The sequence below is a fragment of the Anastrepha ludens genome, chromosome 4 (genome assembly GCF_028408465.1).
Source record: "Anastrepha ludens isolate Willacy chromosome 4, idAnaLude1.1, whole genome shotgun sequence".
NCBI lineage: Eukaryota > Metazoa > Arthropoda > Insecta > Diptera > Tephritidae > Anastrepha > Anastrepha ludens.
This window is the reverse complement of record NC_071500.1, coordinates 77,974,139-77,990,362: the sequence shown is the minus strand read 5'-3', so window position 1 is coordinate 77,990,362 and position 16,224 is coordinate 77,974,139. Positions and strand designations below refer to the sequence as shown.

General features: G+C 37.1%; 1 protein-coding gene across 1 annotated transcript; it reads right to left on the bottom strand.

Moving 5' to 3' along the window:
* Window positions 1-11,964: 11,964 nt before the first annotated feature.
* LOC128861740 (uncharacterized) lies at window positions 11,965-14,841 on the bottom strand. Its single transcript, XM_054100110.1, has 2 exons — window positions 13,773-14,841; window positions 11,965-13,714 (listed from the first exon to the last, which is right to left on the bottom strand). Exons 1-2 carry the CDS (start codon window positions 14,667-14,669, stop codon window positions 12,128-12,130), a joined length of 2,484 nt encoding a protein of 827 aa, XP_053956085.1. The 5' UTR covers window positions 14,670-14,841; the 3' UTR covers window positions 11,965-12,127.
* Window positions 14,842-16,224: the final 1,383 nt, after the last annotated feature.

Genomic DNA, 16,224 nt, shown 5'->3' with positions numbered 1-16,224 from the left:
TCTTAATCGATTTTCAGGTGTAGGAAAATTTCGAAACATGAAAATTTCAAAATGCGATATCTCTGCGAAAAAAAATGATATTTGAGCAAACAAAACGCCATTTGAAAAAAGAAGGATTGTATTTAAAGATGCCATCCTTTAACCCTAGAACGGTAACCTTAATTTTTTTGCCCTATTACGGTAACCTGGGGTCATCGACGACCCCAATTTTCGAAGATTCATATCTCCGGTAAAATTTCACGAAATGAGTTCAATCAGGGCTTATTTTTTTCGTTTTTCAATGTAGAATCGCGTTGGCTTATAGCAATTCCGCTTTCAGTCCGAAAAGTTAGTAAAAAATTAAGTAAAAGGGTAGAAAACATGAAAAATTCGTGAAAATGACTTTTTTTATTCAATTTGCAATATCTCCGCTAATTTTTGATGAAATAAAAAAAATCAAACGCCGTTATAAAGTGAAAATATACAGTTTTTAAACAGAACAGTTGGTTTTACTCGATTGTCGAAAAAGTGTATTTATTCCGGGAATTGAAGTCTGGGAATTTGGAAGAAATCGAAACATAGATTTTACTCAAAAAAATGTATAATTTTTTTTTTTTAATACGTTTATTTTGTTTTACAATGCAAGAAAAAGTTGTCTTAACATTCCTTATGCATCTCGCAATACACAAATGTCGCACATAACGTGCCTATGGCTTTCACACATGGGTGCCTTACAACGATGACTTCTGACGCTATATTTTTTGTCGACCGATCTCGGGCAAAGGGCACATCTCGCTCTTTTACCCATTTCTGGCAGGGGCTTAGGACGCACGGTTTCTTTTAAAACATTCTCAATGCACCATAAGACGTTTCTTGGCATTGTAGGCACCTCCAGCCTTCGTTTCAACTGCGGGACTGTGAGCGATTCGATCAAACTTTTCAAAAAATCCCTCCGATTCATCGCTTCATTTCGGCTGTTAAAATTATAAATAACCATGGCGTTTATCCCCGCTTGGTCCAGCATCCCGGTAAAAACTCTCATGGGCCATCTCCGGGTTTTTCGGGCTGTCGTGTACTCGTGATACAACTGATCGAAAGTGTCGGTGCCACCTTTGGTCATGTTGTAAAAACAGATCATCTCCGGCTTGCCAGTGCTTTCGTTTATTTCCTTCAATCGGTGGAACGTTGAGAGGACAAGAACCACTTTATTTTTTTTCGGAGTGAAGGAAACTAAAACTTTGGTTGCGTCGAAAGCAAATCTTGAGGATCCTGGTTGACCTGACTTTTTGAAATCCGGGGGTATCTCTTTTTTATTCTTTCTGAGCGTCCCAACCATTGTAATGTTGTGCTCCAGCATCTTGTCGAAAATTTCGATCGACGAAAACCAATTGTCGCACGTGATGTTTCTGTTTGTTCCGAGTAATGTTTCGCTCAGCTTCCGGATGTAATAAGATGGAACCTTTTCTTCATTTTCGGTATTCACTTTGCCAACATATGGGATTGCATTCACCATATAGAATGTCCTTGAGTCGTTCAGCATGACAATTTTCATCCCATATTTATCGGGTTTGCTTCCGTTGTAGACCTTGAAAGGGCAGCGCCCACGAAAGGATAACAGTTGTTCGTCTATAGTGCAATATGACGCCGGATTGTAGAGAGTTTTGCACTTTTCGATGAAGATTTCCCAAATTCCTCATATGGCTGCGAATTTATCATTTACGACACGAGTCGGCCGGGTAGCTTTATCGTCGTATCGGAGAAACCGAAGGATAGTGCAAAATCTTTTCTGTGACATTGTGGCTTTGTAAAAAATGGAGCCGTACTTCGTATCCCACAAATCATCAGAAGAGGTCATATTCGTTTTTTGGAGACCAGAAAAGTACATCAAGCCGATAAAAGCTTTCAGTTCAATCATGTCAACGGGCTTGTACAGAATATCCTTCGTGCAGTCGATTTCCCGTTCTTCTGTGTAACGATGAATTTCCTCGTTGGTATGCTGCAAGATTTTTGAAAGAATGACGTCATCGAAAAACAAATTCCACGTCTCATACGCCGTCTTTGCCTCTTTTGCAATCCCAACAGGGCCAGGGATAAATGAACCGAAGGGTGCTCTGTTTGTTACCCGCTCGCGAGGAGTGGTAAACCATTTATGCCCGTTCTTACCGGAGACGATACTCCTCCTCCGGCCACGTTTACTGCTCGCACTTGAGCTCTGTTCCGCCGATAAACCAGAGCCCGATCTCAAGCGTTTTGATGGAGGAGGAACATCTGGATCTTCTACAGACTGGAAATATCAACACATATACATTTCCGTACGAAATATATCGGAGCAGAAAAAAATTATTTACATACCTCAACAGGGTCATCGTCCTCGATTTCCTCTATCTCGCTGGCATCGTACTCCGACTCGGTATTACTTTCCTCATTCGTATAATTTTCTTCATTATCGCTATCGATGTCATCATATTCAGCGTATCGTCTTTGCGTTATTATTCGAGAAACGTCTTCGAGAGACCTCAAATTGTAACGCGAAGACATTGTTTACGTCTATGAGTGGAAGCAAACGCGAATATAGAATTTATATGATAATATATATACTAAGCATATAAAAATCACACTATACTCACCAAAAAAATATCCTTCGTTGTAAGAAAAAAAAAAGTTAAATCACACAAGTCTAACGGCAATGGTAACCTGGGGTCTTAATCGACCCCACGCTCACTTAAGATCTTTCTCACTCCAAGGGAAGCACGCAACTGAGGGTGCCAGCCGGCTCTAGAGGCTTCCCGAGCATTGAATTGAATTATGGTTGAGGCCATTTGTCGAAAACCGGAGGGGGAGGGAAGGGGCGCCAGATTTAAAATCGCCTGGGGTCGTATAAGACCCCAGGTTACCGTTCTAGGGTTAATTTTGGTGAAAGAAAACATCTGCAAGGCTACAAAACCTCAAATATGGGCAAAAATGGGGTTTTTTGCACTTTTAGGTTAGGATATCTCGAAAACTCAAACTAATAAATTAATTTTAGTTATCAATCCGAATTTTGCATGGACAGAGAAGCAGATATTAGTTTAAATTATTTCGGATACTTTTCCTTGTAGACTAGTGTTATTATTCCCATCAGCTATCAAACCTGAATGAGGCACTTAACCAAAATGGACCGTCTTTAGTGAATAGACGCAAAGTTTTGTTTCACCACGAAAACGGAAGACCTCATACCGCAAGGCAAACATTAGGCAAGCTGAACGAGCTCGGATGGGAGCTCATGCCACATCCACCATACTTTCCGGATATTGTACCTTGTGATTATCACCTTTTCCGTGGACTTCAATCCCATATGAGTAAAAAGAACTACTCCTCAAAAGAAGCTATAAAAAGGTATATCGAAGCGTGTTTTGGCTCCAAGGGCAAACAATTTTTTTAGCAGGGAATTAAAAATTTGCCTAAACGTAGGGAAGACAATCTAAATAATGAAGGAAAATATATTATTGATTAATAAATACTTTAAACATTTTCTTTATTAATTTTAAAACCGCCTTTAAAAAACGCACGATTTTATGGACTGACCTGATATTTCCCCTACGATATCATTAAAAGGGTATTTCTAGTTACCCAAATGAGAATATAAAATGAAGTATTTTTGAAAAAAACCCTCTACAGAAAGGTCCATGAAAAGAACTAGATGCCATAAGTTACAGTAATTTGACACTGCTTATTGGAAATGCGTTCCTCTTCGATTTTTTAAAAGGGGTACAAAGTAGAATTGCATAACAAATGACGCCCTGCGTCGGAGCTGAAAATTTATTGGTTCTTTTCTTAGCATTTTCATACGGTTGCGTGTTCTTTTCTCAAAAGTTTTGTACTCTAACTTTCTTACAATATATATATTAAATAATATATATATATATATATAGAATATATATATAGATATATATGTATATATTAGCGCGTACACCCTTATTACGTGTTTGACTGAGCTCCTCCTCCTATTTGTGGCATGCGCCTTAATGTTGTTCCACAAATGGAGGGACCTATAGTTTCAAGTCGACTCCGAACGCCAGATATTTTCTATAAGGAGCTTTTTCTTTCTTACAACAGCTAGTGATAGCAGAGGAAGAGGAAGGCCTCTACTACGTTGTAAACATCAGGTAAAGAAGGACTTGGCTTCACTTTATGTGTCCAAGTGGTGCCGGTTAGCACGAGAAAGAAACGACTGGCGCACATTGTTAAACTTAGCTAAAATCGCGTAAGCGGTTATCGCGCCAATTAAGAAGAAAAATAAGCCAATAATTTTTTCGTTTAGAATTAAGTTTGTTGATGTATACATGACATTGTTGATCATGGTTTTCGTCTAGATTCAGTTTTAATTTTGCATTTGCTCTGGCACAATTTATACACCTTTTTATCGGAACTTTTTGAGATTCGTTTGCTCTGTGATTTTCCAGACTCTTATTGCAAGCTTCTTTGCTTTTACAGTCAGAGGCCTTATGATTCAAGCCCTTGCATTTAAAACAACATAAACCAGACCATCACACCTCTCCGCCATGCTTCACAGTTGGTACAAGATTTTCCTTTTCCAGCGCAGTACCGCTCTTACGCCACACTAGATTCCTTCCTTTAATGCCAAATATGCAGTATTTGCTTTCGTCCGAAAATGTAGCACGTTCCCAAGATTCTGGAGGCTTTTTAACGTTTTCGTTTGCAAAATCCATGCGTTTTTTGCTGTTGATTTCGGATACAGTGGCTCAATAAAGAACTCGGACACCCAAGTGAATTGGTCTTAAATCAAAAAATATATGTATAATAAAAAGCAAATCTAATACGTTTATGTGTCACATTTATTTTGGTTCTTCAAGCGTATTTTTCTAAACTACAAAACATAAACAAACTTCAACTCATTCGTACATAGAAAATACAAACATAAAAACTTAGAAAAATACATGACAAAAAAGAACTCGGACATTAATATAAAGTAGAGTTAGACGAATAATATTTAATAAAAAACAATATAATTAATATTTAGTCGGCAAGCCTTTATTTTTTCTCACAGCATTCAGTCTTTTTGGCATGGATTCGACCAGATTCTTGCATGTTAAAGGATATATTTCCCCCTACTCTTCTTTAATAGCATCTTCTATGCCTATGAGGTCTTTGAAGTACTTTAGGGCAGTTGTACATAAACCATAAACGAACATCAAGTGCCTTATGATTGGGAGCGTTGCCTCGATACTATTGGAAATTGTCCTTAATTCCCAACCTTTCAAGTCTTTGGACCAAATTTTCTTTCATAATTGTTAGGTATTGTTTGTGTTCTATATTGCCGTTCATGAAGCACAAATTTCCAGTACCAGCAGCGGACATACCATACAATACCATACCACCCCCATGTTGAACTGTCGGTCACAAGTTTTTTTCCAGCAACTGTTCATTAGGTCTTCTCCATACATATGATTGTCCATCTGACCTAAATATGTTATTAAACTTGCTTTCTTCTGCAAATAAAACGTACTTCCAGAATTCAAATCCTTACCCCCATGACGCTTTGCGAATTTTATTCTCTTGCGTCGGTTAATCTCGTTGATGAAAGGTTTTTTATGCAACTCTTATATTATAATTATTCTTGCAGTTAATATTAAGGTGTTGGACCACTTCTGTTGCGAGCTTAGGAGCGTTCAAATTTGGATTTTCCTCAATTTGTTGCACTATCCTCCGTTCATCTACATCCGAAAACAGTTTTGGTCGTCCCGCTTTCTTCTTATTTTCCACGGATTTTGTTTCTTTGAAACGTTTTATAACGTCGTATACAGTCGAACGGGTCTATCCACTATTTTTGCGATGATGACTAATAATTAAATTTCTGACTTCAACTGAGCTTTGTCCACGCTGTCTACCCATGTTTATAATTTGGACTTTTATTCAAAAAAACACGACTGAAATTTTATTTTAATTTATTACGTTTGCTTCTTTCTTTACATTGTTCTACCGAGAGCAAATTAATTGTGGGATTCCCCGTTTTACAGTGCTAAGCAATCGCAATAATGCCAGATATCCGACTTCTTTTTTGACATCAATTTTGCGAATGCTGCAGGATAAATTTTTTATAACAAGTAGGTAATAGATGTGTAAATTATTATTACTATTTTTAAAATCCTATTTGAATACCCAATAGAAAAATATAATAATAAAAATATTTAATTTGCATTTCTTACAAAATTTTTGAATTTGAAGCTGCATGCTATGTATGTATGTCCGAGTTCTTTACACTACACTAATTTCCTTAGTTTTGAGGGCAATCCCTATTTCTTGTGCACAAAAACATTAAAATAACTCCAAAGTAATGTAGTCACAGCAAAATCAATTACAAACTAAAATAAAACCGTTATTGGGTATAAATCTGACACACACGGAGACTTTTTCTGCTTCGTTGAAGTGAAGTTTTTTGGTTTTGTTTTATAAAATTTAATTTTTAAAGATGGACTTAGGAAAAAATTTATAGAAATTGTAGAAAAATTACTGACTAAACTTAAATGTTTTAGTTTTTTTACAATGAAATTCTTAACATTCTGCTTTCATTTCTTTGTGCACGAACACCTTTTCTAGCAAGTGTATGTATATATATCTAAAGCATACATCCATATACTCGTGTATACATATTCCCTGGATATATGAAATAGAAAAAATGTACTCGCATCGTTCAAATATATCTTTTATTAGATCTTCATTTCGACTGATTTACTTTATAAATTAAAAACAGACGATTGCAATGCTTCAACAGACTTGCTAGTCATACCATATGTATATACTTATGTATAGACTTCTAAGCTAATTTGAATTTATAGCAAGAATATAATTAAGAGTTAATTCAGTTTTCGATACTATAACCTTGGCTGACGTACTTCATTTTTGACCATTACCTTAACAATCAATCATACATCATTTGCTCCAATTAATACAATATTTGCACGTACATTATTATCCCCATAGCATAATTTTAGGCTGACCAAGAGGTACATACAACCATCCCATTAGGACATTTTCACCTCAAACTCGTTCTCTATCAAGTTAAGGCTAAATGAAGTAGAAGGCTTAAGAATTTAAAAATTTGCAGTAAAACAATCAGCCGCCGTAGCCGAATGGATTGGTGCGTGACTACCATTCGGAGTTCAAAGAGAGAACGTAGGTTCGAATCTCGGTGAAACACCAAAATAAGAAAAAACATTTTTCTAATAGCGGTCACCAGTCGGCAGGCAATGGCAAACTTTCGACTGTATTTCTGCCATGAAAAAGATCCTCATAAAAAATATCTGGCATTCGGAGTCGGCTTGAAACTGTAGGTCCCTCCATTTGTGGAACAACATCAAGACGCACAACACAAATAGGAGGAGGACTCGGCCAAACACCCAAAAAGGTTGTACGCGCCAATTATATATATATATATACATATAGTAGAATCATCTAAATAAACCAGAATAATTTATAATTTTTAAAGTATTTAAAGCTGTCAAAATCGTTCTGTTTGAATTTAAAGAGAGTTTTTTATTGGCTGACCATTTAATAACAATGTAGGTCTATGTGAACATTAACAGCTCTCTAGAACACTGCTGCTTCAATTAAAAATTTTGTAATTATCTACTTCGTAGTGTAATTGGTAAAAATGATCAAAAAAATGGATGGGGGTTATGTAGCATTATACATTGACATGCTTTTAATTTGTCTGACATTAATACAGCTAACTGCTTTAATCTTTCTCACTTAAGCTCGGTTACTACCTACTACCATTATGGGGTTAGGGGAATGATTTTCAATATTTTTTTTTTAATAGTCAATTGTTTTATTTTAAATGCATCATGTTTCGACTTGACTTTAGCAAGTTTTCAGAAAAAAATTAATAATTGTAAAAGTTATCGTTGTTTGTGTGGAGCCCGTTTCTCCAGCAGTCCCTTGCGGTTATAATCACAAGTCCTTGGAGATTCATCTAAAATCAATCGGACAAGGGATATTAGTTTTATTAATAGATAATCTTGTGTCTGATCGAAGCTTTTTTCAAATTAACAATATGGCGGCGTCAGGAAATATTTTTCAGATTTTCGAGAAAAAACCGACAATTAATTGTTTAAAAAAAATCAAAATTTTGAAAAAAAAATCCTTCGATCAGGCACGAGTTATGTTTTCATGTTTTTCAAAAGCAGTATAAATATTATTGCAATCTACCAAGCGGTTTTTAATTTACAGTGATCACCAGTTAGAAAAAAAAAATAGTTTTAAGAAAAACGCATTTAAGGTTTCGCGTCACTGTGTCAGCTATTCCAGGGCCATATAACAGTTCTTCAGCCGTCATAGCAGCTTCCAAAATATCGATTTGCTGTTGCTTCTTAGCACTTCACCTTCTCGAGTGTCATCGTTATCTGCCACTTTCATACATGCAGCTGCTAGCTACTTGCTCTCGTAACGCCCGAGCGCCCTTTTTAATTATTGAATAACTCGAAAAGTATTTGTCGGATTCACTTCGAATTTCCACACAATATTTTTAAGATATTGAAAAATGCAAAAAAAAATCAATTCTTTGAAAATTCTGGCTACCCATAACCGCTTCTCCCTATATGGAGTAATGAGGAACTTAGTACCGGGTAGGCAGAATCACCCAGTAAATGAGAGTTTTCAGCAAGTTTCACTTTACCAGCCGTAATCGCATTAAATATTGGACTACAGTATTCTTCGAGTCACTCGTATCATGACAAATTCCCGGGTAATCGGTGATAGCCTATAGCCGATCGCAAGTAGCCTATATAAATAGTTTTTTGTTTATTTTATTTCGCATATTTAGTCTAAGAAAAAGGAATTTCTGGCAAACTATTTAACAATTATACTTAAACTAGGGCATCGGATTAAGAATATTGGTAAAAATTGTTTTATATATTATAAAAAAATATCAAGATCGACAGATGTTGAGATTTGGTTAAATCCGCAATAGTCCTTTCAATAGGTACATTACGGTCATAATTCGTTCTAGCATTATCTGCATAGAAAGGCAACAACGCAAGAAGGTACATACCTCCACAAAGCATTAAAATTTTTTCTTTCGAAATGTGACTGACAGTCATAAACTCCTTAGGTAATGCAAAAAATAAAAGTTCAGATAATATCGACCTGCTTTTGTGGAGCAATTTCAATTTGAGCACCGCTAAAAGTGCATTATATGAAGGCAGAAGATCCGAGAAACCCAATGAACGTAAGGCAAATTTGAGAAAACCTTTTTCATATCAAAAATAACGCCAAGATCCTTAAATTCCTGCAGGGATTGTAAGTTATCGCCAGAGAAACTGTACTGAGTTTTTAATAAATTTCTTGATTTTGAAATAGAAACGTGGACGAATTTTTTAATATTTAATGAAAGAAGTGACCTCAAGCACCAATATTAAAATTAATCTAGTTCAGATTGGAGTTTCCTCATATCTGCGGTATTCTTAACGACTGAATAGATCTTCGAATCGTCGGCACATAATACAAAGTTGGGGAACGAAAAGCAAGAATCAATTTCATTTATAGACAAAGTAAACAACAATGGTCCCAGAATGCTAACTTGGGGTACGCAAGAAGTTGCGATGACAACGCATCGCCTTCGATTCAAATAAGATTTAAGCCATTGCAGGTAGGTGGAGTGAAAACCCAGGCAAGCGCGCATATTTAGTACGAGTATAAGCCATTTAAGTGATGATTACAAAGATGAACTTATTTGCATTACGATCGAATGTGTTCCTTTTCGGATCGTAGTAAATAACAACACCCTTGTTTACGGTTATTCGGAAGTTCGTGCCGTCAAAGCCTAGAAGAGAAAAGGATTATTTCTACTGTACTGGAGACTTCCCATTATTCAGTGCTGGCGCCCAACAAAAATATTTTGTGAGTTGTACTCCTGGGCTTGTTAAAACGATCGCTGAGTTATCGAAACATTATTACGTTACGCATTGTCCTGCACTTGAAAATAATCATAGGTGATCATCTAAACACGAACGACACAAAGAATTCTAAGCACTCAAGGCTTCCTCTCGGAAATAAGATCAAATGACATTTTTAAATCCTTTCATAAAAACATAATTTATTTTTGAATTACCAGTCACGCTTTTATGTATTTGGGTTCAGGGATCAATACACTAAAAGTCTTGGATATTGTAAGGTTTACATTTTCCTAAAATGAGCTATTCGGGCGTGTATACAGAAATCGTACGGTTACAGGTACGCGAAGTTAAACTGTGAAACTGGAAGGATGCGCTTATTTTCAGGGACAGGCATAAAACACAAAAGCGAGAAAAACTTCAATAAATTGTATGGCGCAACACCCTAATGTAGCCAAGAATTTCATCGGAGACCGGAGACGATCGGATTAAGCAAAAATTGTACAATGTTTTTCCCCAAAAATATGCAGTTTATTATACATTTTATATAGTTTTCAAAGCATAAAATGTATTTATTTTTTAGGTACAAACATACTTATTATATTTATTTGTTATTATTTTATTTATTTAAATTTATTTGCACAATAAATTAATTATTGTACAAAAATAATACGACTCGGATGTCCTTTGCAACTTATGCGAAGAAATTTGTGAGTTGCTTTAAGCGATTGTGTCAAAATCGTATGAGCAGATAGCATCTTTCAGGAAATTAAACATTAATTGCACATTTTTAACAGTGGGATTTTTTAGCATCTTGATAACATCAGCGTATTTCAAAATTTCTTGTCGACGTGTACCTGATGTTGGGCAGATTAGGATGTACCTAGGCGCTGTGGTTTCCGCGCCGAACGGATAAGTGTCGCTAAAGTATCGTTGTAATAGATGGGCATGGGTTATGATTGTGTGGCCAAGCCGCAGACGAGTAAAGGGTATTAGCGCATGGAGAGGTATGTTTGTGTCGTATACTGGCTTTTTTCTGCTCAGGTTCATTGCAGAGTAGTAGGGAGCGTACCAGTCCATGGTTAGTGAAGTTCGCCTTTGTCTTGTTACGTCACTAAGATACGGAGTTCTACGAGTACATTTGTGAGATGGCAATGTTTTTGGCTCGGCATCAGTGTATTCGTTCACGGCAATTTCTACGTGCCCGCGAAACCACATAAGTGTTATCTTATTGGAACAGCGCAACTGCATTAGACTTTATTTTAACATAATATTTCCTGTTTAAATACAAATATGCATTATCAAAAGAATTTAACATTGTGACGTAAGTGCCTTCATTCCAGCCAATCACTCCTGAAATCCCAATATTGTTATTAATTATTATTAATTATTATTAATTAAACTGCCGATCTCCATGTGTCCGTTCAAAAATAATTAAAATTTCCGTTAGAATTTACATAATCGTCCTATCAAGGGCAATATGTGCATCTCCCGATAGCTCGCTAGAACCCTTCCACGGCGAACCTAAACGTGGCTGCTGACTTCAACTCAACGGGTAGATATAGTTGATTGTTTTTCTAAAGGCTTTAGATGCATATATTTCTAGTAATATTTTAAAAAGCTTCTCTATTTATCTTGTAATACGAAACATTGCTTCAAATAAAAATTGTAAATTACAGACGTGCATGGCCTCTGAAATATCCGAAGGACAGCAAAGATCTCTCAGAATGCGTCGCACATTTTTTTTTATGGTTCCACCTATTCTAGACTTATTATATAGGCAGAAATAGTTAAAACGCCCATTTCTTACAGAGATCTTCAATTTAAAATTAATTAGAAATTTCTCTTCACTGACAATCAGCTGTTTCGAATTTAACTTCGAACCTTATTCAAATCGTGCGAAATGCATTACACCTCAAACTAATTCGTGCGATTTGCAATTTCGGTTTCGAAATGAAAGCGCGCGATGTCCATCACATTCCCTTTAAACGCCGTATATTTTCAATTGTTTCAAGCTGGCAAAAGAGCAGGTACGTTCGAATGTGTATAGGAATAAGTTTAAATAAATAAGGAAACACGCATAAGGAGGGCAAATGTATATTTCGAGTTTGATGAATCTATTTTTTGAGCAACTATTTATTTTTATCTATTTAACCTAATTGTGTGTAAAATATAAATTGGATTGTGTACTGAATGCATGTATAATTGTACAATTACGTAGGCTAACTAATACATAGTTCAACATTTCTAGTGAACATCTAATGTACGATAATTTGCAGTTCGAGCATCTCTTTACCACCGTTGGTAAGTAGCTGCAAATCGGAAGCGGAGAGTAATAGCATTTGGCCGCTGCGCCAAACTTCTTTGATGTCTTGCGATTGGCGCACCGAATATATTTCACCTGAATGCACAATATGACAAGTAGGTACTTTACCGGACCGCGACCATACAGTTAGGCTGATGCCCACTGGAAACTCTTCTGGCACAATGCCCGTCAACCATATCATCAAGTACTCAGTATTCGCTTCACTCTCAAAAAATTTCGGATGCTCGTGTGCTCTAATGCCACACAAATCCGAAAGACGGATTCGCGTACTCATCACCAACATCGGCAAGAAGTCCTTAAATTTGCTACTACCAAGATCTGTAATTTTATCGCGTATAAGATAGAGCAAGTGACATTTGCTAATGCCGCAATGCGACAACTTTGGATCTAGAAAGAAATTTTTGCATTGACGTGGCGCTATTCGTTCCATCGGCAAAAGGCTGTGATCAACAATCAAATGCTTATTGAAATCAGAAACGAAGATCATGCGTTGACATGAGGACTCAGGGCACTTAATCGGTGGTCTTGGAATGGTCAAGTAGCAGGCGGGTATTGGCTTAATATTAATGAAGCGGCTTTTGTTAAGCAATAGGTCTGCAGCCATGATATTAGAGCAAGTTACGAGTTGGAATTGTGGAGGTGGCTCGGGACAATGAAAGTTGTTTAATTCATGTGCATTGATTGGCTGTCCAGAAGGGGGATTATAGAAAGCACGATGTGTGTTTGAGAGCTGTGCCATGATATCAAGGCTCGATTTCTCGGCAGTTGCTATGTCACAAGTGCTGGTCAGATCCAGAAGTTTATCATTTTCCAACGAAATTGGTGGATTCACAACTTGTGGTGGCTGTGAAGGATCCATTATCTTCAAATACTTCTTCGTCTGCTCAATAAGGGGCTTTTCGCTAATATTTGGAGTGCATGGATCTTCTTGAAAGGTTTCTAAAACCTTCTGCATACGTATATCAATATTGGACCGTTCTACCTTTTCTGGATTTGGCAGCGTTTCAGATGTAGGCGCTGCCACACCAGTTGCTTGCATTACAAAATAATCGGGCGGTAAATGTTTAGCTGGAAATTCACATTTCTTAGTGCTGGCCAAAGTTGGTTCTGATTCAGTAGAGGCCGAAACAGTGCGTGTCTGATTCTGTTGTGTTTGTGATTGAACCATTGACTGTCGGCGATCGTGTAAGCCGTCCACAGTCGCACAAGTATTCTCCTGACAACTATAGCTGAATGAATAAGCTGGGAATTGACACAAGGCAAGTGGACCATAATTGCGTAGGTAACTTTCGACAAGATCAGTGGGATGTGCTATATTGTGTGACTCGAAGGCGTGCAATTTCTTTATAGATATAGATTCCTGAGGTTGATAATGGTGACTGTTAGCAGTGGTGCTTGTAGGTGATTCTTGTTTTGCTTTGACAATGGGATGCATTGTGCCACCTGAGAAGTAGTTTTTCATACTTTCAGTAGATTCCATAAAACGAATCTCTGAAGTATGTATGACGTCTTCTGTATCCTAGAAAACAAAAAATCAAGAGCTAAATCATTCGCTAAATATGATTATCAGTACTTACTTCAGCACACGAATGGGTAACTTTTTCCTTTCTTTCTTCGACACTGTCACAGCCGCCGGCACAGGAAGCATCACGGGCATTTGTACGCTCAGTTGTCAACTGTAGGCTCTTTGGCGCTTCGATAACTTCCAATTCGGGTTTATTCGAATCCCGCTGCTGTATCAAACGCATGAAACCGTTTTCTGTTCGAAATGGAAATATGAAATTCGAAGCCGACTGTGGTGCATTATTATTGCCAAAAAAGATGGTTTCCATTTGGATGCGTTCCTGTGCATTCGGCAGGTACTGACTCATAGGTATTGGTATCGACATAGATATTGGGTTGGGAGATGGCGACATAGTTGCATCAGCCGTTGCGGTAGTAGCCCTAATAGCCGTGGCGTCCGCAGTTGATTCTGCATTCTCGTCAAAAATATGACCAGATACAAGCGTCCGATATTGTAAAGGCAAGAAGTTCCTCCCCTCAGCTAAGAACTGATTAGTTTCACCTTGATCTTCGCTCGTGCTGATAGAATCGTGTGACTCATGCATACTCAACTGCTCCTGAGAAATACTCGATTGTGTCTCCATGTCAGTATAGAATGCTTTCGGAAAAATGTAAGATGAATCTGTTTCAAGTGTAGCTGCAGCGACTGACCGGTTTTCCGTATCTATGCTTGGTGAGGTATCTACCGGTCCCAATGAGGTTAGAAATTTTCGGCGCATAGGTGAAATATCTTTGCAGCGCTGATTAAAATTCATTTGTACGAAGAAGGTTCTCGCTTCACAAAGGCCGCACTGACCATAAGTGCGATCGTTGCATTCGCCACATTGCATATGTTCATTCCCACACAGGTAACCCCCAAATGGTGCGGTCTTCGGACCTATTTTGTTCACTTTGCATATGGCGCAATTCATAATTTAGCCTTTCACTTCCGGAAATACAATGGTGAATATTACTTAAAAGTTGCTCAATATGCTTTGCACAATAACCAAACACTCTTGCATTAACAATATTTACTTCGTTTAAAATAATTATGTATAAAATAAAAGGCGACTAAATTTTTTAAAACGCGTAAAATTTTGTGTGCCAAATTAGAAAAAGTATATTTATGATTGATATGAAAATTTGATTTTGAATGAAAAAGTCATATGATGTTACTGTAGTTATCATAAATGAAATGAGAGGTGGCAATACTATCCACATATCAAATAAGAAAATCATTACAAAAATATATTGGTAGTATCCGGATTTTAAACCCCCGAAACACCACATAATAGAACAGGATTTTTCTAGAAGCGGTCACCCCTCGGCAGAGAATGTCAAATCTTCGAATGTATTTCTGCCATGAAAAAGCTGCACACCCAGCAAAGGTTGTAAGCGCCCCGCGTCTATGTTACAAATACCAGTCACATTCTCCGGTACATACATACATATATATGTGGTCTTTGATTTATTCCAACAATAAAATGTAGTGCAGTTTATTACCGAACAAACCCGAAGAATACATATGTATATACTATTTACAACAAAGGCACATTCAACAAGGTACAAGTGATTTCGACATTTCTCTCTTTTGAACAGCGACTGAAATGTGAATTTTTAACACTTTACAACACTTCGACATTTTACTAATTGAGAAGTAGCGGTTATTTTTGAAAGAACTTAAATGAGTTTCCTGGAAAAAAAACGTCAGTCTTTGCAAAGCGGCATTAGACTTAAATTACAAAACATATAAAGGGTGATTTATTAAGAGCTACAGGAAAGTTTTTCAAAAAAACACACGTAAAATTCAGAAAAATTCATGAAATTTTTATCTATACCAATTGTACAGTCCATATAATTTAATATTTGAAGATTATTTCATGCAAATGTTGACCGCGACTGCGCTTCAAATGGTCCATCCGCTTAGTCCAATTTTGGCATACTCTTTCCAATGTTTCGGCCGGTATCTCACATATAAATGCTTTAATGTTGTCTTCCAATGCGTTAATTGAAGCAGGATTGTCTGAATAGACATGAGCTTTAACATAGTCCCACAAAAAATAATCTTTAGGCGTTATATCGCACGATCTGAGTGGCCAATTGGCAGGTCCCGAACGAGAAATAAAATGTTCACCGAACTCGCCTCTCAACAAGTCCATTGTTACGCGTGCTGTGTGGCATGTGGCACCGTCTTGCTGAAACCACATGTCATGCAAGTCAAGCTCTTGCATTTTGGGCAAAAAAAATATGGATATCAATTCTTGCACCAGCTGTATTTTAATAGGCTTCACACCTAAATCCTTTCTCAAAATTTTCCACGTTGTTGAGTAACAGAGGCCCAATTGCTGCGAACGGCGACGAATCGATAATTGATGGTCATCATTAACACTGGCCCATACAGCTGCGATATTTTCTTCACGCACTATTTTCGCACTCTACGTAAGCGTGTTGGTGGTTTGATGTCCAATAATGTAAATTTGGTTCTAA